We start from the raw sequence: 23,365 nt of genomic DNA, 5'->3' as shown, positions 1-23,365 counted from the left end.
AGCTTTTAACACATAACAGGCATTGGCTGATATATATGGAAAACAGATTATAATCTAAATCATAATAAAACCTATGTTTACTAAATTCCTTTATAAATCTTTCTAGACATCTCAATCTTTCACAGAAATAAAATAAATTGGCTTTTCACCACTGACACTGTTTACTGTTTGTTTGACTTGGTGCCAGTTTGAACAACGACACCTGACATGTCATGAATTTCCAGTAACAGGAAGTTTCAGGCTGTACTGGCATGGTCATAACAATGACAGGTATGTGACATCATAGGGATATATCCGGAATTCACACATTGCTTTACTGAAGCCACAACTGAAGAGTTGTGAATTTCTATGTCTAGAGTTTATTCTCTTTGGGGTCCCTTTTCTGACATTTGTGCCCTTCCAGAGGCAGTAATAACTCTGATGAGTTAGAGAAGGGATTTCTGCGTGGACAAGTAACCACCAGCGGACAATACTATTGAACACCTGTACCCTCTTCATCTATCCCAGTGCTTCAGCACTAGGCACTCCCGTGGGAACTGACGGGAGCTCTCGAGGCTTGCTGGTACTTCATGCATTCAACAGTGTTGTATCAATAGGATACACAGTGTCACTGAGGCTGTGGTGGCGGCCCCCATCTGTGATTTGAGTCTGAAGTGCAGCCCGCGCAGCGCGTCCCCCTGCCGGCCCAGGGGCACCCGTACAGCTCGGCTCGGGGCCGTGCCGGCACCGCCGCGGCCGCAGAGCTCCCTCCGGCGGGAAACAGCAGCCAGGACCGGCTTCAAAAGCTCCGGAGCGGACGCTTGTGAACTGATTCTCCAGCGTGATCACACACTAGAGAGTTTGTAAGAAGAAAAAAAAAACGTAGGTCTTTTAAAAGAGATATACAACATGATTTCTGATTAATCTGTGGCTGAAACGAAGAAACCATACTTTTGCAGCACAAAGCAGCACTCTGCAGTGTATTTTGCCAAGGCCGCTAAGTCTGGAGAAGTCCCATCCATTCTAAATCATTCTACAAAACCAGAAAAAAATGTCCTTAGAATTCAGAGAATGGCAGTTTCTGGCTGGAGCACGACCTTCTGGTCAAAAACAAAAGAATGGACCAACCTTCTCCTACCAAATGCAGATTCTGCTACAACTTCAACTTGCCCAACACTTCGCTTGAAATTGTGTGCTCAGAGCATGAGACATAGAGGAGTTTATAGCATTCACTCACTAGAGCATTATGTATATCTCCCTAGAGCAATCTCTAACTATTGATGAAAACCTGAAAAGACACAGAAGCCAATGACGCTGCTGACAGAACAGATTAACACGCACAGATACAACATTGGCCAGATGCAAACATTTAAGAACTTGCAAATTTACATTTATTTTTCCACCAAAGCTGTTTTCCTTTGTGCTTTCCTAAGCAATTCATCATTTGCAATATGATTCGAGATTCATTTTAGATCATTGACTATTAATACTGAGTTCTCTGCTAGGAAAGTCTCCATGGGGATAAAAACCATCCCCTGAAAATCAACCAACCAATAAAAAAGCCCCCCCAAAACCCCAACAACCAAAAAAACTCATCCCAAAGCATCCATTGTGGAACAGATAGAGACAGACCATGGTCAAGTGACAGTTACTGACTGACGGAGTGTTGCAATTGTATGTCAAGTTTTTAGAGCTCCGGAAGACAGAAACCAGGAATGACATCAAGCACTGCACTGGATCACTAGAAAAAAATTGCCTCGATTGATTTTCCACCCAATGTGATTACATTGTTGAGGAGAATGCATCTCTGCACTTGTGTACAGTAACCAAGCTCAGCAATGAAAGAAACACTGAGGAGATTTTTCTTTGGAAGGGGAACCCTGGAATCCTGATCTTTTTTAGGTTTGTCACCAAGTCATTTTGCAGTTGTAAACACCAGTGTCTGCACTGAAACTTACCCCTAGCCTAGACAATGCACTGTGCTGCCGTGGAGCTAACCACCTTTGCTGCTCTCATTCACACTCAGTTCACAAGAGGACCACAGACACACTGCCCACCCAGTGCAGCACATGGTACAAAGGGTGGGTGTGTTCATCATTCTTGGGAAACAGGCCTGGGAGATGAACAAATACAAGGAACTTCATACAGTAAAAATATTACACCTTTGGATAAATAAGCTAACAACTGTCCATAGGGTTTCTTCTTTCTCTCCATCTAAAATAGCTGCAGTATGAAATTTAGAGCACTACAGAAGTCATTCCAATTTTGTTTTTTTAATGCCAGCATAGCATGTAATGCTGGATTTGAATCTTAAGAGTTACAAGCTGCTGGTAGATTTCTAGAGAGGCAGCCTTTCCTACGTCCCACTTCAATTCCTTAGTTAATTCTCTCATTTGAGTGCTTAAAGCAATTCTGAAGGACCATAAATGTGTATAGCTTAGTGCAAGTAAATGATCTACAGATCTCAGTGATATTTCTCTACAGATGAATAACTGGATGCTCAGAACTGAATATTAAAATTCAGTGAGATGCTGGAAAAAAATAGAGGGAAATAAAATAAGCATATTTCCCCTCCAGTTCTTTTGTACTTTGCAGTTTAAACCTAACTATAATAATCAATCATACTAATACAATTTCACAAATACTGACTGAAGATTTCTTATAGTAATTTCTGGCAAGATTATTTGTCATTCAACTTTCTGGCAATGTCATTTGTCAGCAGGAATGACTTTTAAAACAAGAATATCTTCTGGCATCAGTCATTGCTGCCTAAAAAGCAGAAGAGCACTGTAAAGCTGCTTTACTTCTATGACAGTCAGTGGTACCCAGAGCTTATCTCTCCCCAATAAACAATGACTGTAATTTCTGAACTAATTGCACAAGGTTATGTCAAAGGGTATCTGAAAGGGCAAAACTGAGGCAATGTTTTTTTTTGATCCAGCCAGCGCACCAAGACATAGCTACGTGTCCAGAGAGCAGGTTCTACCATCAGCAGTCAGTGCTGACCTCTTCACACAGCAAGTGCCTTAGGGCTTAACCAGCATGTGTCCGCTCTGGTGAACTCCACCTTTTCCCATCCCTCTAAATGCATACACAGCTGCAAGTCTTTTCACAAAATGGCAAAAGTGTTTCTGCATTACTACTGCTTCTACTACGCTGTGGAACAAATTGCTCCTAGAATTTAGTGATCAAATTATCTTGTCCAGTAGAAGCAGACAGTGACTAAGAGTTTAGCTGCAGTATCAAATCTAGCCTTACCAGCTCAGCATTCCTACCACAGACAGGGATGGGTGAGTTAATGATCGAGGATGCATATGGTTCCAAAATCATCTTATATAACTACAAACAAACAAAAAAAACCAGTTAGATTAAAATGAAAGTGTCATTACTCTTAGCAACAAACTAGAATTGCAGTGTAGACAGTATTGGTACAGATAATCCAGAGAAGGATTCTGCATCCTCTCTAAGATTCGGAATACATGAAGTCTAATTTTTCTATGCTATGCACCTATGTAATCTTTCTGTCTCATTCAAGAGAGTGGAAAAGAATAGCATTCTTGTCTGGTAACATTTCCAAAATATTAGACAGCTGGGATAAAACAAAGTTCCTACATGGGCTTCTCTTAGGCTTAGAAATATTTTAATACTGGGCTCTGATGCTCATGTGGAAAATGAAAAAGAGTAGACTTTTCCCGGATGGAGAAATGACAACAAAAACTATGCAGTCTGCACTTGTGTACTTCCGTCCTTGTTATTTAAACAGATATCTTTTGGAGCAGTTCCAAAATATTTGCGATGCATAAAAGCAAGTTGGAGTTATTTTACACTATGATCTTAAAAGGCAAAAACATGGATAGCACCCCTTATTCTGAACTGCCATTTGTTTTCTGCTCCCTTGAGAACATGACTTCACTAGGTAAGATTTCTATAGAATTATTAAAGAACAACACTCTAAAATTGCCTGATTGTTGACTACAAGCATTTCTGGCAGACAGGTGAGCACGTGGCACTGGCATTGTCTTTTTGCATTAAGACAAGGGTGTTACTTCTCTGCTACCCAGAGAAAGGGTTATGTAACAATTGTACCATTGTGCACAAGTTAGCCAGCAGGAGCAAGGGAAGTCTCAAAAGAAAGTTTAGCTAAGGTTTTCCACCCTCCTTTCCAAAAATAAACCTTTCTATTTCTGGTTTGAGAGCTTTCATTGTTGCAGTGCTCTGTGCTGGACTACGAAGAAGCATGGTGCTTGCAGAAACAGTTGACAGTCAGCAGCAACTCAGGCTGACTTGAGTGTTGCCTTCTGGGATTTCCATCCTGCTCTTCTCCAGCTCTGTAGAAACAGAGAAGTTATACATTCAATTTACAAGGAATAATACCATCCAATATGAAGCATAACAAAAGCTGAATGCAGCCCCAGTCGCTTCTACATGCTAGAACTCAGTAGATGCTGACATGAATACGCTTGCAGATATTTGAAATGGGCTTTAATGCTTGAAAAAACTCCCCAGTTCTTCAGACTGTAAATAAGGAAGATACACAAAAAGCAAAACTTAACATACTGATGAGATTTCCTGACCCAATTTGGGCCATGGGCCCAGCAGTTTTCTCCAGCTCCTTTATCATGGACTGTTCAAAGGCCAAGGCAGCAACTCGGCAAAAGAACTCTTTGACATTTTCCCCTACGAAACAGGACAAAACACACAATCAAGCACAACAGGCACATCTGTGAAGAAATCACTGCTCAATGCTGGGACAGAACAGGCCTCTCCAACAATCTGTCCTCCATTCCCACCACTGCAGAATGACTTTCTGAGCTTTTTTACTCTCGAATACTGCACCCTGTGCTGTACCTTTATTTTTAGTCAGCAACAGAGAGAATGCAGTTTGTGGTACAATCTTTTCTCATTGCTAATGTTGAGCATCAGTGCACACGTGTATTTAGGTAACTACACATAAATTAAACATGCTTAGACATTGCAGAGCCACTCAAGTACACCTTCCTGTAAACAAGAAACTGCAAGCACATGTAAAAATGCTCAAATAAAATCAATCATTAATAAACCTGAAGTTTCCAATAACAACAAATTGCGACAACAACAGAAAAACCTGTATGGGAATGGGGGGGGATAAGGCACTTGAGCTTCCTGCCACCTTAACATAAGCCTTTGTGGCCATGCTATTTTGACATCCTTTGCAGTAACTCACCTGTTCTGGCTGAAACCGACCAGTATTCTGCCTGCATCTCATTGGCAAAGCGGATGGCATCTACCTCCGTCCTTTTACACACAGCATCCGACTGAGTAAATAACAGAGAACAACTTTAACATAGGAAGTGTACATGTCATATACGTACGGAAATGTATGTGTATATGCCACGTGCACATGCTTTTTAATCCCTCGTGGGATGGTGACTTCACCACTTCCCTGGGCAACCTCTTCCAGTGCTTTACCACTCTTTCAGCAAAGAGAGTTTTTCTAATATCCAATCTAAACTTCCCCTGGCACAACCTGAGGCTGTTTCCTCTTTTTCTTTTTTTTTTTTCCTGTTTAGGTTTCTCCTTCAAGGTCTTTAGCTCAAGTACATGGTGTACAAATTGTAAGGGAAATCACTTGAGGAACTAGGAGAAATCTGATCTCCTTATCTGCATTCTATTTACTTACCACCAAATCTTTTTTAGTTCCAACCAGAAAGATGAAGCTGGAATCTGGCTCATTCTCCCTCAATGCATCTTCTAGCCACTGTCTGAAATACAAAAGAGAGACAAGAGAAGTCAGAGGGATTGAGAAATATGGGAGAAAGCAAGAGGTAATAGGGTCACAAGAAAAGTGAGAAGATGAACTTAAGTAAGTGTATCAGAAGCCTTTCCTTCCAGAGAGAGACAGGGAGCTATTCCAACTTCTTTGAATATATGCCTTCTGCTAACAAAAAGTTCAAACATGCCCACTGTAGAGTGCAAATTCAACAATTGCTTTAGCACCTACAGAGGAGATTTATCAGTGTTAGGTTTGGGGAAAACTTTTGATTGAGATAAGGAATAAGAAAACAAGAAGCAGAGGAATAATCATGAGTAATATAGCAGATTAGATACAAATGGGAAAAAGGAAGAGTGAAAGAATCTATTCAGAATTATAAAACAGCTCCCCCTATGAAAGCTGCATGATTCTTGTCTCAGAAACTTTCATATTTTGTTATTCTAGCAATCAAGTTCCTCTCAAGTCATCCAACATAACTCAGGGAGGGAAGGGAGTACACATGTGTGTGGGAAACCAGGCTCACAGGCCTCAATTATTTTCAGCCTAGCAGAGATACTAATTTGTACATTATTTCATGAAGTCCTATGGAATGAGCGATGTACCACGGCAGTACTTGGAGGAAACAGTCTAATACACAACAAATTAAGACAGTTACAGGTTGTAAAGAATCATGTACCTGCATTACAGTCACAACAGAGTTAGAAATATGTCTTTCTGAGCTGGCACAACGTGGCTCATAGAGCCATATAGGGTTTTGCAGCCTGCACTAATGGCAGAACAAGTTTACTCATACCAATTAGCATGCAGTTGTAACCAAACCATTACAAGTATCCAAAGCAGCAAGTTTAATTATATCCACACCAAGTTTTCAATTTTCTCTCCCCTGTTCACAGAATCCCAATGGAATCACTACAAAAACAAGAAGAAGAAAACAATTTTGTCTAGCAGTATGCCTAGAAAATAGTCTTGAGACATAATGCACAAGATACCTCTCATCAAATTCACCACTCCCATCAGGTGCCAGCCTGAAATTCTGTTTGTAGCAAATGGGAGGGGAAAAAAAGGATGCTTTTGGGGTGCACTTCACCTCTTCCTGCATGTCTTTTGAAAAGATCAATCTCTTAACTGAAATGCATTTTCTCTCCCCTGACTATAAAGGAAGTCAAGGGTAAGTTGTTTAAATTTATGCTCTGCATTTTCTTCAGAAAAATTCCTCCCTACATAATCCAGACAAGTGACTGTCATTCTTCATTTCTTAGGTCAATGGAAAACACACTCATAATCCAACCAGTTCTCAGCAACTACAGACTATCCAAAGCAATTAAATATCCTATAAAAGCTTTAAAGGCTAAGCAAAAATACAGAAACTTACTTGGTGTGATCTAAAGTCTGGATATCAGCCAGATCAAACACTGTTATTATAACTGCAATAAAAGACAAGAAGAGAAAAAAAGTAATGTGTATCAGGAGTCTCTCTGAGTCATCTTGTTAAAGGGAGAGAATGTCCACGTAAGAAGCGTAAGAGCAGATTTAACACAGAGGCAATGGAAGACTATTCATTTGCTCATTCCTTTTCCTTCTCTAGCACCCAGGAAGACTGAAGTCCTCAGTCTTCAACATTATTTAGTCTTTACCTGTAGTCTGCAGTCTATAGTATTGCTACTCTTTTCATTTTGGGACCACTTTAATTTCTGCAGAAATCATCTTTGATTAAAAGGGAATGCCAGAAGTTCCCACATCTAACTTAATTTTACCCAACACCAAGTTGTTTTCCCCCTAGACATGAGTGCCAATTTTTATCACTGCATCATCAGAAGAGCTTGCAGATGTGACAAGGTGTCACTTCATGAGCTTTTCAGTTCCTTCATCTCTCCAACAACAGACAATCCATTCCACCACACTGCGTCTACAGACACCTTTCCAAGGAGCACATATGCATATATATTTCCACATAAAGGACAACCTCCTGTCACAGCCAGGATCAAATTAATATTGTTCTCACCCTCTGCTCCTCGGTAGTAAGGAGATGTAATGCACTTGAACTTTTCCTGGCCTGCTGTGTCCCATCTGTGCAATGGGGGAAAAAGAAGAAATTTCAGGTTAATGAAAGGTAGTGTAACCTGAGTAAACATGCTAATGAAGCAGCAGACTGGTACAAGTCGGAGAAGAATGTGATACCAGAGAGGTGTTACCATCTGGAACATGTTATTCATTAACTACTGACAGAAACACAATAAAGCTCTTCTATTTCATGAAGACAACTGACCTCTGTTTTTATCTTTTTTTAAAAAATACCAGACATCTTGGAGACACAATTCAAACATTCGTATTGTGCATGGTAATGCTCTTTTCATAAAATATTTTTCCTCATCTATATGACACTTGCATGTATTTCTAAGCAATCTAATTCTGAGCATTTTCTGTGCTAATACTGGTCAAATCATACATCAGTCCATACTAGAATCTTGCAACAACTAGATTTGATATCTGTCCATACACCACAAACCAGAGACCTACAGCTCAGTCCACCAGCTACTATTGACACCTTTAATCACGAAAGTGCTTCTTATTAGCGAATTGATATACAGTCCTCTCAGCTACTGCTAGCACTGCAGAGTGGGGGGTTATTCTAGCCTAGTACTGCCAGTCACAGACACTCACAAACGTATCCTGTTCAAAATCTGTCAGCAAGAGGGAGCACTAGTGCTCATTAGGAAATGTTCTACCCAGTGGCTCAAGATTCAGCAGACAATGCATCCTGATTCTCAGGAGCTCATGAAACTCACTGCTTCAGCTGACAAAACACTGATCCATCAGTTTACATTTTTAGAGGGACTAAGTTTCAAAAGGACAGAGCCTGGCAGAATGTTCAAAACCACAATCAAATCAGTGGGAAATGGATTTCTGAGTATTTCTCAATAACTCCGACTAGCCATCTCCTTGCATCAATGATCTCAGAAAAAAATGTGTTCCTAAATCTTTAAGACTCGTGCTCTAAAATACTTAATGCAAAGCATCTTATTTCTGCTCTAGGCCATACTACAGCACAGATGATTCAGCAATGCCCTCAACAGAACAATTTCCAGCCACTGGAAAAACCAAAGGACACCCATCTGCAGAAGGAAAGCTATGTTTTTATTATTTAAAAACCATCTTTATTCCTCTAGAGCCTGCAGTTTAAGTTCTGTTGAGGTTCTCCTCTGTCCAATACTTAACCATGCCGTTTCAGCTTACATCTGGAGACTGTACGGAATGCCAATTATTTCAAAACGTTCCATTTCAAAATCCACTCCAATGGTTGCTTTGTAGTCTCGGTCAAAATTATCTTTACAAAATCTGAAAGTAAAAAAAGGAATTAAATATTAATAACATCCAGCTGCAAATAACTGCAAAGCTAACACTATCTAGGGTGAATTATGAAGGAAAGAATTAACTGACTGTTTTATATTGCAGAAGTAGATACAAAACCATCAAGAAACTTATTTAAAAACAGGAGAAGCTGGATAATAAACTAGAAAGCACATAGATCTGGTAAGCTCTCAGGAGGAGATGGGAACCAGTAAAAATATCTTTTGACTGTTCAGGAAGATACATTATTCTGTAGTTTTAGTTACAAGGGAATATATTTTGGGTGATAAATAATGACCCAAATTATTAATCAATGACATTAAAAACTTACCATATCTACTTCAGAATGTGGAAGAAATAATAATAACAAAACACAAACATAGACAGAAAGCTGTCATGCTGATCATAAGCTACAGAAATTCAGTGGTCTGTTCCTTAGACTTAGGTATCAAAAGCATAAGAGCTGTTTTTAACATAAAGAATCGAACAACTATTCCTTAAGATATTCTGCATTTTATCTTATTTTATAAGCTATGGAAAAACTTGAGCTTCCTCTACAGTCTTGCAGCTGTAGAAATGAGTACAAGTACCCACACAAGGATGATTTAAGAATGTTTTGGTGAACAACCTTAGAAGTAATGAAAAAACACGAAACCAAGACTCGGACACTGGAAAGATAGATATATTTCTTTTTTTTTTTTTGGTACCTTCTGATTGTTTAGCCTTTAGACTGGATTTCTTAAGGAAACACTGTATAAGATTTGACTGGATAAAAATAGTTCAGAATATAACACATACTGGCTAAAGGGCTGAAGCCTGACTTTCTGTTTTGGAATACCAAGCCTGTCTCATACTATAGCCTTTGTTTGTCTTCTGTTTAATAACAAAGCCATGAAGTACTACCCTGAATGGACAGGAGTGAAAACATTAAAACATTTACTTCACAAAGAGCAGAATCAAACCATCTGCTGACATACACCATACCTGTTGATAAGGCTGGTTTTCCCAACATACAGGTCTCCTACCACAACCACTTTGGATATTTTCAGCCTGTTATAAATATTTGAAAACATTACATGTTTTTAGTAGGAGTTTCAACATTCTCTCTCTAAAAATCCTGATTTAGACCCTTAAACTGAAAGTGATGAGTACATGTACCTGTGACTCCAGTTTACCCAAATGCCACTGTGTTGCAGGATTAGAGCCTTAAATTTTAAGGAAGAGAAAGAAGGTCACCTCCCCCTTCTGGAGGAAAAATACTCGATTTCTTACTCAAAACACCCATGGTTAGAGTCAATACATTTTCTGACTATCTGGAATAATATTAATCGGAAGCTGGCTTCATGCAAAAAATCCTCTTTGCGCAGGGTCCTCCCACAGAACACAGCAGATGGGCTGGAGATGACTCAGCCTGCATCCTTAAAATTGAAATGTAGTGTATCTCTCAGGAGATAAAGGTGGTGAGGGAACGTAAGAGCATTTGCTGACCTAAACTTGGATTGACATCTCTCATGCACATGCTACAAAAATGGCTTAAGAGGTTTAACATTCTTTTATATCAAGCAATGGCTTTTTAAACAAAAGAATTAATCCTCTATTCAATACTATTTCTGGTTATATCAGGCTTCCATGTGATGCTGATTCCAAGTTATCTATTCTAAATAGTCCAAATCTTGCCTGGTAAGCTGCATGACTAATATTTCAGAGAAAAAAAGGCATTTTGTATGCCAGTCAATGATAACTGGGTGGCCACAGACCCTGAAGCCACTGACATGTCTCTGTCTGATTAATTGTTACTGATAAAATACTGAATAAAATCAATGACCTTAATGGAAACACAAAAAAGTAAGTGATGGTTTAGAGGTGTGTGTTCCATTAATTTGTACAGTAAGGGGAACTCTCTGGATTAGACAATTCAACACATTTATGGAATATCAAAAGAGTCTTAAATACAGCCATTAGTTACTGAATTTTTCAGACTACCTTTTCAAATGGGGAAGAAATATTTCATTATTTGGGATAATGGAAAAAGAAGATGATAGTTATTCCCACCAAGTTTTAAATCACTGTACAAAACACTCAGTAGTCTGTCCTTCCTACCCCCACCCCACCAAAAGACCCAATAATAGTACTATCTAGGGAGCAGTTACAGGAAAGTGGTTTAATTGTAAGCACAAAGCCAAAAGATAAAACTTTTTAGCTATACTCTGTTATCAGAATAAATTAACCAGACAGTTGCTATGCTCTGGAAATAAAAAACCAAATAGATCTTAGTGACAGAGGAAAAAAAAATGTCTCAGTTCACTAAAGCATGTCTTGCTAGCAAACTTGTCTGACACTTTATAACAAATTTACATGAAACTAAACAGTGACTGTGCAATAAACTTACTGATGTCTCTCAATGAGGCATATTTTGGCTTCAGTTTTTTTCAGCAACTCTCTAGTGAAATGGATAAGAAGTTCCATTTAAAGATGGGTATCATGACAAGTGTCATGGCAATCAACAACTCTAGATTTGAAAGAATAGCGAGCTAATTGTCAGTATTCATAGAAGCTCCACTTAATGAAAGATCTTTCACACTGCAACACAGAAGCTTTTATCACTAAAGCCTATGGCTATTTATTTTAACTGAATAGTGATGATTTCTAACAGTTTAGCCTTCTTGTCTTGCTTCAGGAATTAAATCAGTACAAGTAACAGTTATGGGAGAGAGATAATGTAAAAAGAAACCAAAACAATATAAATAATATTACAAAGGCATAAAACTGTTACTTTGGATTTTTCAAAGCTATGTATTTACCAGAATTTTGCTCCAGTTTTAAGGAAACGTTTAAGACAATTTCTCAGCATGTATACTTCTAAAACACTAACGCTAGATTCTTCAGTGTTTCAAGCAACTTAGAGCTGTTGTATGTTTATAGCCCTTAAAAGACTTCATTAATTGCTCATTTGGAACACCAACAGAGAACACAGGTAGCCTAGATCTGCCCTAATCCTTATAATTGCTTTAGACTTTAGTTGCCAGACTGAATTTCATGTGCAAAATTCAACACTAATTCTAAAAAGTCAATTAATCTTTTGAACTAAGAGTTTAGTTTAAAGTCGCTAAACAACTCTGCTATTTTTTCAACACTACTTAAGCCAGAAGAAGTATATTTAACAATTATGAGAAGGGTATTTTATTCATTTACTGTCAAACAGGTCAGAGAACTACCATGTGCATGGACTTAGCTGGCTTGAAACATACTGAAGGGAGGAAGATGAGGAATGAGGGAGAAAAACATATGAAGGAAGCAGGCTATAAAGAGCTTAGAATACTTTCTTCATTGCATACTTGGTTTATTGCAGACTTACCCAACTGTTCCAGTGCTCTGCTGACAAGCCGTCCTGACCTGCGCATGGAAGTGCTCTTTGAACTGCAGACAGGCCTCAGGCGTGTACCACTGCAAACAGGAGAGAACAGCACCTGGGATACATGCTCTTGATTTGCAACAAGTCAAACCAGCAAGGAAAAAATAGATAAGAAGATGAATTCAAAGAGTTTGTGAAGCACAGGGATACCCTGGCATAAGAAAAAGGACAGCTTAGATTAGAAGGCAGTAAGGCTCCCCCACAGTTATGTTTGTAGAAACCCCTTTGGGCAGCGCCATCGTTCGCTAACTTTTCCATGTGCCAGCACCAGAGCACCAGCAAACCTTCACACTCAAACACATTTGCTCACCACTCTGTACAAAACAAGTACCTTATCGGCCGCAGCAACCTAAGGCACACAAGAAAAACACAGAAGGGAGCACACCGCTAGCAAATCATTATTACCACAAAGTCTTTTAGATCTCCTACACGTGAAGCACTGTTTTTATCACTAGCTTTTAATTAGGCATTAGTTAAAAATAAGGAAAACTTATTTTATCTTATATTTGCTTAAAATAACGGTGGTAGTTTTCATAAAATGAAAAGAGAAATACATGGCTGAGATCAAGCACAGAAAAAATGCCAACTCCCTTTAGAGGATCTTATGAACAACTGAAAAAACAGAATGGTAAATCCTTGTCCTTCCCTGTCCTTAACTCTTCTATTATGCTTCAAGTACAAGAGTCTTTGGGGACATGAATGAACTTTTCCTTCTGTGTTTCTGCTGTGCCTGCTGCGTTTGATCTACTGTATGACTAATGTTCCTATACAAACAGAAAATGAAAATTGCCTCAAATTTTTCAACCAGAGCCTCCATATAGATCTAATTAGACCTTTTGCATATTTAATATCAGCTATGGTTCTTATTTCCCCTCGGTGTAGCAACACTTTAAACATGCAATTAGTAATGTTTAGCTTAAACAAGACAGATATTGTTAGATAACACTTTTGTGGCAAGAGTCACTTTCTGTAAAGGTTAAAAGAAAAATGTGGATTATAATTAAAGACATCAGCATCGAATGGGAACATGAGGTCATTCACCTTTGAGAGAAATCCTTAAACAATTTGTGATTTTAGCAGAATACAACTGTACATTAAATTAAGCCACTATTAGCACAGGGAAAGACAGCTCACTATGGCAGGCACTGCAGACCAGAGGGATAAAGAACACTTACTTTGGGGAACTGTGAGATTCTTCTGTCCCTGCTCACTGGCGGAACCAAGTGCATTAGGTTGGACTTCATCCCTCAAATTCAATTATGTTCTACCAGACAGGAAATATGTAAAGAGAAACAGTGTCCAGGAATTGCCACAACATAGGGAAAAAAACATAAAAAAAACAACAGTTCTTACCATTCACCACATTCACCATCTTTTTTTTTTTTTTTCTTTTCAGTGCAAGTGACAGTTCTTGGACTTTATTTGCATTGAAAAAAACTGTTTCTTATGCAAAAGGAACCACTTCAGTGCACACATCTGAAGTAGTAGACAGCAGCTTTCTGGAGCTACAAGGCACCAAGTCTAACTCTGTGGGAGGGCAGAGAACTGTTTGCTTAATTCAACATAAGTGCTTGTAGTTTAGCCCTCAAATGGCTTTGCAGTATTTAATTTAAAAATCTTGCTCATCATTTTCTTCAATGTCTCAGCACTAAGGACATCAATAACTGTTAGTGGATACCAAATTTAATTCGGTCAAAAGAAACGACAGAAGATGAAGCTGCCACATTTCTTGGCACAATGTCAAACTTTCATCCAAGATCAGCTCAGAAAGAATGAAATCAGTATAGTCTGACATGGAAAAAGAATACTGTTCACCTGGAAACGACAAATGCATTTTGATATCCACTTGAGAGGTATCAGTTCGTTTATGCAGCAAAACCTCATGGGTTTCCACGGGAGAGGACCCTTCACAGGGTACCACTTCCTTACTGGCACTCAAAAGAACGTTTTCAATCCCAACATTCATCGTGTAGCAAAGTGTAAGGGAGGACTCACCGTGCTGCGCCAATGCGGTATGATCCAGCCACACAAACGGCTCAGCCGCTGCTGCGTGGTCATAGCAACAGGCTGGCAACAGTTCTCCTCCTCCCCTTCTCATACAGCCTGGGGAGGAGGAGTTGGAGCAATTTAGCTGCACAGAGGGCCCTGGTTTAAAAGAACAAACTGGGTTTAGTAATCATATAGATTCCTTCAATCAGAAACGGCTCCTTAATGAACTAACTCATCTGCTAACCCTGTATAAGAAAATAGGTTTGTATTCTGATAGTTGCATACGTGGATACAAAGAGCAAGCATGCTCTTCGCTGGGTAAAAAGCTGGCTGGAGGCCAAGCCCAGAGTGTTGTGATGAACGGAGCCAAGTCCAGTCATGATCGGACAGTCACAAGCAGTGTCACCAGGGCTGTGCTGGGACTGGTTTTGTTTAATATCTATACGCATGATCCAGACAAGGGGATCAAGTGCTCCCTCAGTGAGTTTGCAGAAAGTGTGCAGGAGTGTCGATCTGCTCAAGGGGAGGAAGGAAGTGCAGAGAAATCTGGAACCATGGGCCGAGGCCAGCAGGATGGGGTTCAACAAGGCTGAGTGCCAGGGTCCTGCACTTGGGTCACAACAACACATGCAACACTCCAGGCTGGCAAAGAACAGCTGGAAAGTTGCCCACCAGAAAAGGACCTAGGGGTGTTGATCAACAACGGCTGATCATGAGCCAGCAGTGGTCCAGGGGGCCAAGGTGGCCAATGGCATACTGCCTTGGGTCAGCCACAGAGTGGCAGCAGCAGTAGGGAAGGGATTGTTGTCCTGGATTTGGCACTGGTGAGGCCGCACTTGGAATCCTGGATTCAGTTTCGAGCCCCTCACTCCAAGAAAGATATTGAGGGGTTGGAGCATGTCCAGAGAAGGGAGTGGAGCTGGGGAAGGGTCTGGAGCCCAGAGGTTCTGGGAGTGGATGAGAGACCTGGGGCTGTTTAGCTTGCAGAAGAGGCAACTGAGGGGAGACCTCATTGCTCTCTGCAGCTCCCGGAAAGGAGGTGGGTATTGGGCTCTTCTCCCAATCAACAAGTTATAGGATGAGAGGAAATGGTCTCAACTTGTGCAAGGAGAGGTTTAGGCTGGATATTAAGAAAAATTACGCCACAGAAAGGATTGTCAGGCACTGGCAGAGGCTGCCCGGTGCAGTGGTGGAGTCACCATCCCTGGAGGGATGTAAAAGACAGGTAGATGGAGTACTTACAGACATGGTTTAATGGTGAACTTGGCAGTGTGAAGTTAAAGGTTGGACTTGATGATCTTAAATGTCTTTTCCAACCTAAACAATTCAGTGATTCTATGATTAACCTAGCAGACAAAGAACTAATGGAGTGAGGAGCTGTTACAGTGCTAATATTATGCACAGCAATTATAAAGAAAATCCTGAGGGATTTTTTCAGAATTTCAGTTTGATTTCATCTCAGCTTTAGAGTCAGGAAGTGCATGTCACCAAGGAGGCAATCTGAATTATATAAATGTCTTTCTAGTCATTGGTAATCTTACACTTAACTTGCTGTCTCCATACTCTCCTAGTTCTAGTTCAACACATCCTAAGCATGTAGAAATGCTATGGGTTTCTCCTTTCCTACAGCACCTTCACAAACTCAGCTACAAAAAAAATCAACACAACAATCTCAGTGAAACCAAAGTACAGGAGGGATCGAGGCAACCAAACAGAAACATTCTAAAACTGAAAGGCCATCTTCACTTACACTGAGTATACTTAATCTAAATCTCTTATACACACATAAGTATACCCCAATTTACCAAAGCAACAAATTAACCCCACAATTAGAGGAAAAAGATCAACAATTTAAGAAATACAAAGCTGCTAAAAAATAAGAGTGATCGGTACCGAGATCCAGATTTTCTCTTCTTACAGCTCTGTAGGGCATTCAGTTACCAGGGAAGACTGGGAATACAGTGTCTCCATGGCATCACAACCCTCCTTACATTACTGTTACAAGAACAGTAGCACCAGCAGAGTTCGGGGATAGACAAAGGGTTTGAGGAAGGCATTCAGAAGCAGCACATAAATTAATGCCATGACCACTAACCAGAACCAGTATTCCAAGGACAAGACAGAAGAATCCAAGTCAAAAGGATAAGAGCAGAGCTAACTGAACGACGAGAAATCGGTGATGTCCTGCCCCTTCTGCACTGAGAAAAGTTCATGTTCTTCCTGCTGAAACAGGGAGAAACTTTACAGGTAGGTAGGTAGTGGAAGTCTAATCTAATTCAGGAAACTAACCTCTGCTTTAAATAATCTGCTCTAAAATGTTGCAGATAAATGAATTCTTACTGGAAAATACTTTTAAAGTAGTGATTTTTCATTTACGGATTTCAAAGATCAGCAAACCAGAATCTGTTCCTGTATTTTATTTTAATCCGGCTCATCTGAATGATTTTGGCTTCATAAAATCCAGTTTAAGAACTTTGATTATTATAATTGTTACTCAAATATAATGAAAAACATCTCAATGACTTCTCTATTTGCAGAGCAAACCATGTCCTGGGCTGCATCCAGAGCAGTGGGACCAGCAGGTGAGGGAGCATATTCTGCCCCTCTGCTCTTGTGAGACTCCACCTGGAGTCTTGTGTTGAGTTCTGGAGTCCTCAGCACAGGAAGAACATGGAGCTGTTGGAGCAGGTGCAGAGGAGGCCATGAAGATGATCTGAGGCCTGGAACACCTCCTATAAGAGACCAGGCTGTGAGAGTTGGGGTTGTTCAGCCTGAAGAAGAGAAGGGAGACCTTAGATCAGCTTCCAGTACTGAAAGGTGATCCAGGAAAGCTGGCGAGGTGCTCTTGATCGGAGAGTGCAGGGACAGGATGAGGGGACTGGTTTTAAGATAAACAGCAGAGACTGAGATGAAATCTTAGGGAGCAATGTTTTCCTGCAGGGGGGCGGGAGGCCCTGGCCCAGGCTGCCCAGAGCAGGGGTGGCTGCCCCATCCCTGGAGGGGTTCCAGGCCAGGTTGGATGGGGCTTGGAGCCCCTGATCCAGCGGGAGGTGTCCCTGCCCATGGCAGGGGGTGGGACTGGATGGGACTTGAGGTCCCTTCCACCCCAACCCACTCCACGGCCCTACAGCCGCGTTCTGGAGAAGACTAGGAAAGACAAACCTTTCAGAACCTGCGAAGATCCCTTTACCCCTCAGAGCCTTTCGCCGCGGGCTCTGCCCTCGCCCCGGCACCATTTCGTTCGGTCTGAGTTTCTTTCAGTTCTGTTTGCATGAAACGACTTCAACAGGCGGGCGAAAGGAGAGGCTCTACCTCATGCTTCAGCGGAGACGCCAGGCCGGCGGGGCGCACACCCGGCTGGGGAACCTTTCTTTCGCCTCAAGGCAGTCGCGCCCTCGCGCCCTCAACCGCCCGCGTCTCAGTGCCCCTGAGGGGTCGCCCCGCCCTCGCGCCCCGCCCTGAAGGGGCGCCCTCGCGGCGCAGCGCGCGCCTCAGCCTTCGTGCCCGGAGGGGCCGCCCCGCTCTCCCTCCTCCTCCTCCCTGCCCTCGCGCCCCGGCCACCCCCGCCTCAGTCTCCCTGAGGGGCCGCCCCGCCTCAGCCACCCCGCCCGGAGCCGCCTCAGCCGCCCCGCCCCCTTGGCCCTCCCCGCGGGCTGTGCGCAGTCAGCCCGTCGCTGCGGCAACCGGGACGCCGGGTGCCCGCGTTCTGCGGAGACTCGCGGGGCTCAGTAGGTGCCGGAGCGGCGCGGCCGGTGAGGGGAGCCCGGGGGGGCGGGGGCAGCAGCTGCTGCCGGTACACAGCGCTCACCGCTGGTATAAGGAGCAGTCGCTGTTATAAAATGTGGAACATTTTTTATTTAAGCTAAAGTAGAGTTCGGTTTCGTCTAAGTAACTGCTCTTTTTCGAAAGTTAAGCAGAATGTCCCCCTGAGAGCGTGCTGTCCTTCAAGCAGTGTTTCCCCAGATGCTGCTCATTTTGTGGGGGTGATAACACCGTGTATTCCCTGTGGTCTGTGCTGAACAGACCCATCTTCTTGAATCCCCTCTGTTCATAGAGTCACGAGGTTGGAAAAGATCTCTGAGATCATCGAGTCCAACCATTCCTATCTGCCACTAAACCATGTCTCTGAGCACCTCATCTACCCGTCCTTTAAACCCCTCCAGGGGTGGTGTCTCCACTCTCTCCCTGCGCAGCCTCTGCCAGGGTCTGATGACCCTTTCTGTGAAAAATGAATTCCGGATGTCTAACTGCACTGGCGCAGCTTGATGCCATTCCCCCTCGTCTTATCACCTGTCACTTGGGAGAAGAGACCAGCACCCACCTCTCTACAACCTCCTTTCAAGTAGTTGTAGGCAGTGATAAGGTCTCCCCTCAGCCTCCTCAAGGCTAAACAGCCCCAGTTCCCTCAGCCACTCCATGTAAGACTGTTGGTAGCCCTTCCCTATCCCAAACGCCAAGTCAAGCAGAGAGCTGGAGCCAGCTCCACATTAGCAAGAGCTTTCACTGTTGTGAAGTTCACAATAACATTAACATTGGTCCTTGAATAGTAATAAAATATGCATAAGATTTCTGGGAAAATGTTTACATATGCATATAAGTGGGAAGTATATTCTGTCCCCAGCTCTTGTCTTGCTGCATGTGATTAATGGAGATCACTCCTTCACCTTGCTCGGACCTGCTAAAAGGTACTTGCTTTCTAAAATTCAAAACTGAATCTTCGAGAGTTTATTTGCCAGCATTTTCAGTATCCAGGGGACCCTGGGCTCATGCCCGCCCTGGCCAGCAGGATCAGAGCTGCACCTCAATCAGCATTCCGCTGTGAGAGCTGGACCGGGCTGGGATGCTGTGGGAGGCAGGGAAAGGGGCTGCCTGGAATTGGAGTGGCAGCCCTAAACTAGAGTGGAGAAGCTATACATTACAAGAGTCACAAATACATTCAGCAGGTCCTAAGGGTGGGTTTGGCTGGGTGCCTTCAAAAAGAACAGGGGTTTGGAAAATGACATTGTATTTGTCTTCCCTTTAATACTATTTTGAGCGCCTTACTGGTTCGGGATATGGGACTGCTTCACTTTAACCCTGTGAAAAGCTTTCCCTCCCTTACTCTGCCTTCTGAAGCTTTCTCTCTTTTTTTTATATTTCAGTGTTCGGAAAATTAAACCAGATCAGACAATTCAGCTGATGAACAGATATTAATGCTGTTGACCACGAACCGTTCCAGCCTTCTTTCCCAGAGCTCCCTAACCATGACTGTGTGCTAACAGAGCTCTTCAGAGACACAGAGCACTGTTTAAAGTCAGTACTTGCCTTTTTCATACATTATCTGTCCAGCAACCAGGCACAGTCATTTTGGATATTTTTAGGGATAGAGAATCCTTCACAGGAAAACTTAAGATGGCACATGCTCGTATCTCAGCCAACCTCCCCCCTGATATAGATCCCACAAAAGCTCCCGTTGCATTTGGACAGAGGGCCCTTCCCAAACTGAACGAGGAGTTACAGTCTCTGGATCTCCTGACTCAGCAGCGGGCACTGATGGCCCTCTGCGACCTGGTCCACGACCCGGAAAAAGTCTATCAGGCCATAGCAGTAGGTGAGTGCTCTGTGGTCTCAAGCTCAGACACAGCGTGCTGCTTTTCTTGCTTGTGATATCTTTGATGGAGAATGTAGGCATCCATCCTGCAAACACTGCATTTCTAAAAACATCAGTAGCCTCACTGACATGTTATCTTCAGAATTATATCACTTCATAAATATTTGCAAGATTAGGATTTAAGTTGACACAGAAGCCAGCAGCTTGTTTGCAGCATGACATTTTTGGCCTTGTAATTTGGAAATTTCTTCCCTACTTGAGATACAACAACAAGAGTTTCCCCATCAGGACAAGAAGAAAATTGTGATTTTTCCACTTCAAATTGTGAAATAAAAGTTAGTATTGCTATTTTAAATTAATGCTGAAGGTAAGAAATGTAAAAATGAACCGTTGTCTCTCGTAGGATTCTTGGATAACCTGAAGACTTTGCTGCAGCATCATGACTGTATTGTCCGACAAAAAACAACAGAAATCCTCTATATAATGGCTATGCATAACATCGGCAGGTAGGTGTAGTTCCAGAGTTTACTGAATGGTATGAGAATCAGTAGAGAGGTTTCCCTGAGAAATAATAACAGACTTTCTAAGTTTTGGTAATAGTATTTAGTTAAGATTGTGCATCCACAGTAGTTGAGTTTTGTTATGCTTAGTTAAATCTATCCTCCAATGTTGTTTGTAGGCAAGGGCTGGTACAGAATGGAATCATTTTTGCCCTCATTGAACTCTTGGATGATCCAGAAGATATCTGTCGGAAGAATACGCATCAGGTTCTTGAAATGATGGCAAAAATACCCGAAGGTAGGGATTTTTTCAGCAGTTAAGGATTCAAATAGGCAAGGCAGGTAGGTGAATTTACCATATTCGCTATGTAATGCCTTCCAGATTTATTTTATTCCCTTTTCCTTGAAAATCATATTTAAAATCAATATCTTTTCTTACTGTCTTTAGTTTGTTTTCCTATGAGAATTTATTCTTTGGGTTCTGTTAGAAAACTTTGCAAAGTATGAACGTCAGCTTTTCTGTTGGTGGCGACAACTGTGTTTTCTAGAGCTGGTTTTGCGCTTCTAAAAATTCCGGTTTTATGTTTTCCCCACTCCTTGCAAGCAGCGCCGCAGGAGAAGACTAAGTGAGTAAGGGCAGCATCCGCTGCACTGTGTGTTCCATAGGCCTTTGGCCTCATGCTCTTAGGCACTGTTCCTTAAATGTGTGCTTTGACATTGCTTTCGGGCAGTGAATTTAAAGAACAACAAATCTGGGGGTGATACAAGGAACAAGGTAGAATTTTGTGTTTTCTGATTTCTATTCAAAAATTGTGTGCCCTTGGGTGAAGTTGTTAAATGGCCTTGGTAATGTAAGATGTTAATGTTGGAAATTACAACCTAACTTCAGATGTGAAATTGAGCTGGTCATCCCACACTCCCTGTAGGGCAAGAGAAAAATCAGTATTGCCGGGGGCAAAAAGTCTGACCTATTGTAGATGCTTAGCTCAGGATGAGATGAGTTCTGCTCTGGCGATGTCTGTTTATTTCAGCAAGATAAACAAAAGCTGTGCTGATTACATCAGTCAGGCATCTATGCTTTTAAATGCTTTGGTCCAAATGGAGGATTCCAAGCTGAGGATGTCATTAGTCTTAAACTCTACTCCTCCAGTTGATGAAAGATATAATTCAAAAATTAAAATTTCAGTAGATAGAAATTATTAATTAAAAAGCCATATTATTTAAATTTGCAGGAAAGTATCTTGTCTGAATAATTCTGTTACATTACTGCTACTTAAGGAAGATTTAAATGAATGCTTAAAGCCTTGCTGACTGTGTGTACGTGAATTCTAAAAATATAAAGATGCATTTTTACATGCATGCAGCCCTTTTTAAAGTCCTAAATGACTGAATCCATTTGAAGAATATTAATATGGGGAGGGCTAAACAACTTTGTAAACGTCACTATAGAACACCGGCTTTTCTGTCAATTTAATTTCACTGCCTTTCTACAGATTTTCAAATTAAATAAGACAGAGACTCGGCTTAAGTAAATTTTAACCTGTCTGACTGTCTTTAGAGTATTCTGTCTCTTACCTCTGACTGTCCTGTGAATATATGGACGATAATATAAACTTAGAGGAGAAGGAAACTAAACAGAAGTAAATCAGTATTGCCAGTTTTTTGCAGATCACTATTAATCATTAACTGTTCATCCATATCAGCCAAGGCTGCCTCCTTAGGCCTTTTGGAACTGCATAGTTCAGTAGCAGCCTTGCTGTTGAGTCCCTGCTGGACAGAACATTGTTATTACCTCTAAGCTCCAGATATGGCTGGATCTCTGGTAGGCTAAGGCAGGCTCTTACCTCTTTCCTCCTTTTGCTGAGGGAGTTTTCAGATGTGCATGATACACAGCCTGACTGGAAAGGATTCAGTTTTACCCAGGAAACTGCCTCAGGTTTGGTGGCTCCTATACAGGCCATTTTACATACGAATGAGGCATATAGATGTAAACTACAACTAATGTTACATGTAAACACCTGCCTGCTTTGAGGTTCTATTAAAAACCAGAAGGTGGTCAAATCCACAAAGGTTGGGAGAACACTGAGGAGTAACGTTTCCAAGAGAAGCAACAATTTAGTGCTAAGAATTAATGGGCAGAAGAAAGATGAAAATAACATACATACATGTATTAGTAGAGGATGGAAGAGGGAGAAGGACCAGCAGCGACAGAAAAGTAAGAACACTGGAAAAATTAACAGGAAGCCTTCACTCTTTGTGAAAACAGGTAATGAACAAAACTTAGCGTTCGTGAAAGGGTGTTAACAATGAAAAGTGACCTGGGCAATAACAACTGTTTATTATTATTAGAACAATAGTTCTAGGAAAAGAATCATTCACTAGGTATGGTTAATACTGGGAAAGTTTGATAATTTTTACCCATTATCTATCCTGTCTTATAAGCATTTAATCTTGTTAGACAAAGTTTGAGGTGGGTTGGATGGGGCAATGGATTTTTAAGCTGTTTGGGAAGAGCCGGAGAGATAGTACTCTACTGACTCTCGGTGTCTCTACTACCCCACCCTTGGAAAAGCATAACCAATCAGATCTGTGGATAAGGACTGCTGATGGATACCTTTATCCCGTTGAAACTTGTTTTGCTGTGTGGAGTGCACATGATGAAAGGACAGATGGCATTCTTATTGCAGCAGATGGAACATCTCTTCTGTGAATCTCATTGTTGCCCAGGTGAAGTGAAATCCCAGCTGTATTAATGCAGTTCTTTCAGGCAGCAGTGTGCTGCATCATGGATAAAC

The 23,365-nt window shown here is 41.5% G+C and overlaps 2 protein-coding genes across 7 annotated transcripts; one reads left to right on the top strand and one right to left on the bottom strand.

The window, feature by feature from the left end:
* Positions 1–386: 386 nt before the first annotated feature.
* On the bottom strand, positions 387–17,890 carry RAB36 (RAB36, member RAS oncogene family). Of its 6 annotated transcripts, none has more exons than XM_054082144.1 (12): positions 17,643–17,890; positions 14,487–14,636; positions 13,667–13,755; positions 12,435–12,523; positions 10,064–10,129; positions 8,966–9,067; positions 7,734–7,798; positions 7,104–7,155; positions 5,639–5,720; positions 5,183–5,273; positions 4,554–4,656; positions 388–4,307 (listed from the first exon to the last, which is right to left on the bottom strand). In XM_054082144.1, the coding sequence occupies exons 3-12, from the start codon at positions 13,733–13,735 to the stop codon at positions 4,205–4,207; spliced, it is 822 nt and encodes a 273-aa protein (XP_053938119.1). In that variant the 5' UTR covers positions 13,736–13,755; positions 14,487–14,636; positions 17,643–17,890; the 3' UTR covers positions 388–4,204. The 6 variants fall into 6 exon arrangements, with proteins under 6 accessions (XP_053938123.1, XP_053938119.1, XP_053938124.1 ...); XM_054082149.1 differs by having other exon boundaries at positions 4,537–4,656; positions 17,643–17,887; XM_054082145.1 differs by having other exon boundaries at positions 17,793–17,870.
* Positions 17,891–19,693: 1,803 nt separating this feature from the next.
* Positions 19,694–21,138, top strand: RSPH14 (radial spoke head 14 homolog). The gene is made up of 4 exons (XM_054082682.1): positions 19,694–20,070; positions 20,474–20,576; positions 20,750–20,868; positions 21,119–21,138. The coding sequence occupies exons 1-4, from the start codon at positions 19,872–19,874 to the stop codon at positions 21,136–21,138; spliced, it is 441 nt and encodes a 146-aa protein (XP_053938657.1). The 5' UTR covers positions 19,694–19,871.
* The last annotated feature ends 2,227 nt before the right edge of the window (positions 21,139–23,365 follow it).

The sequence above is a fragment of the Cuculus canorus genome, chromosome 17 (assembly GCF_017976375.1).
Source record: "Cuculus canorus isolate bCucCan1 chromosome 17, bCucCan1.pri, whole genome shotgun sequence".
Taxonomy (NCBI): domain Eukaryota; kingdom Metazoa; phylum Chordata; class Aves; order Cuculiformes; family Cuculidae; genus Cuculus; species Cuculus canorus.
The sequence above is the reverse complement of the archived record's forward strand: the minus strand, read 5'-3'. Positions and strand labels throughout refer to the sequence as shown.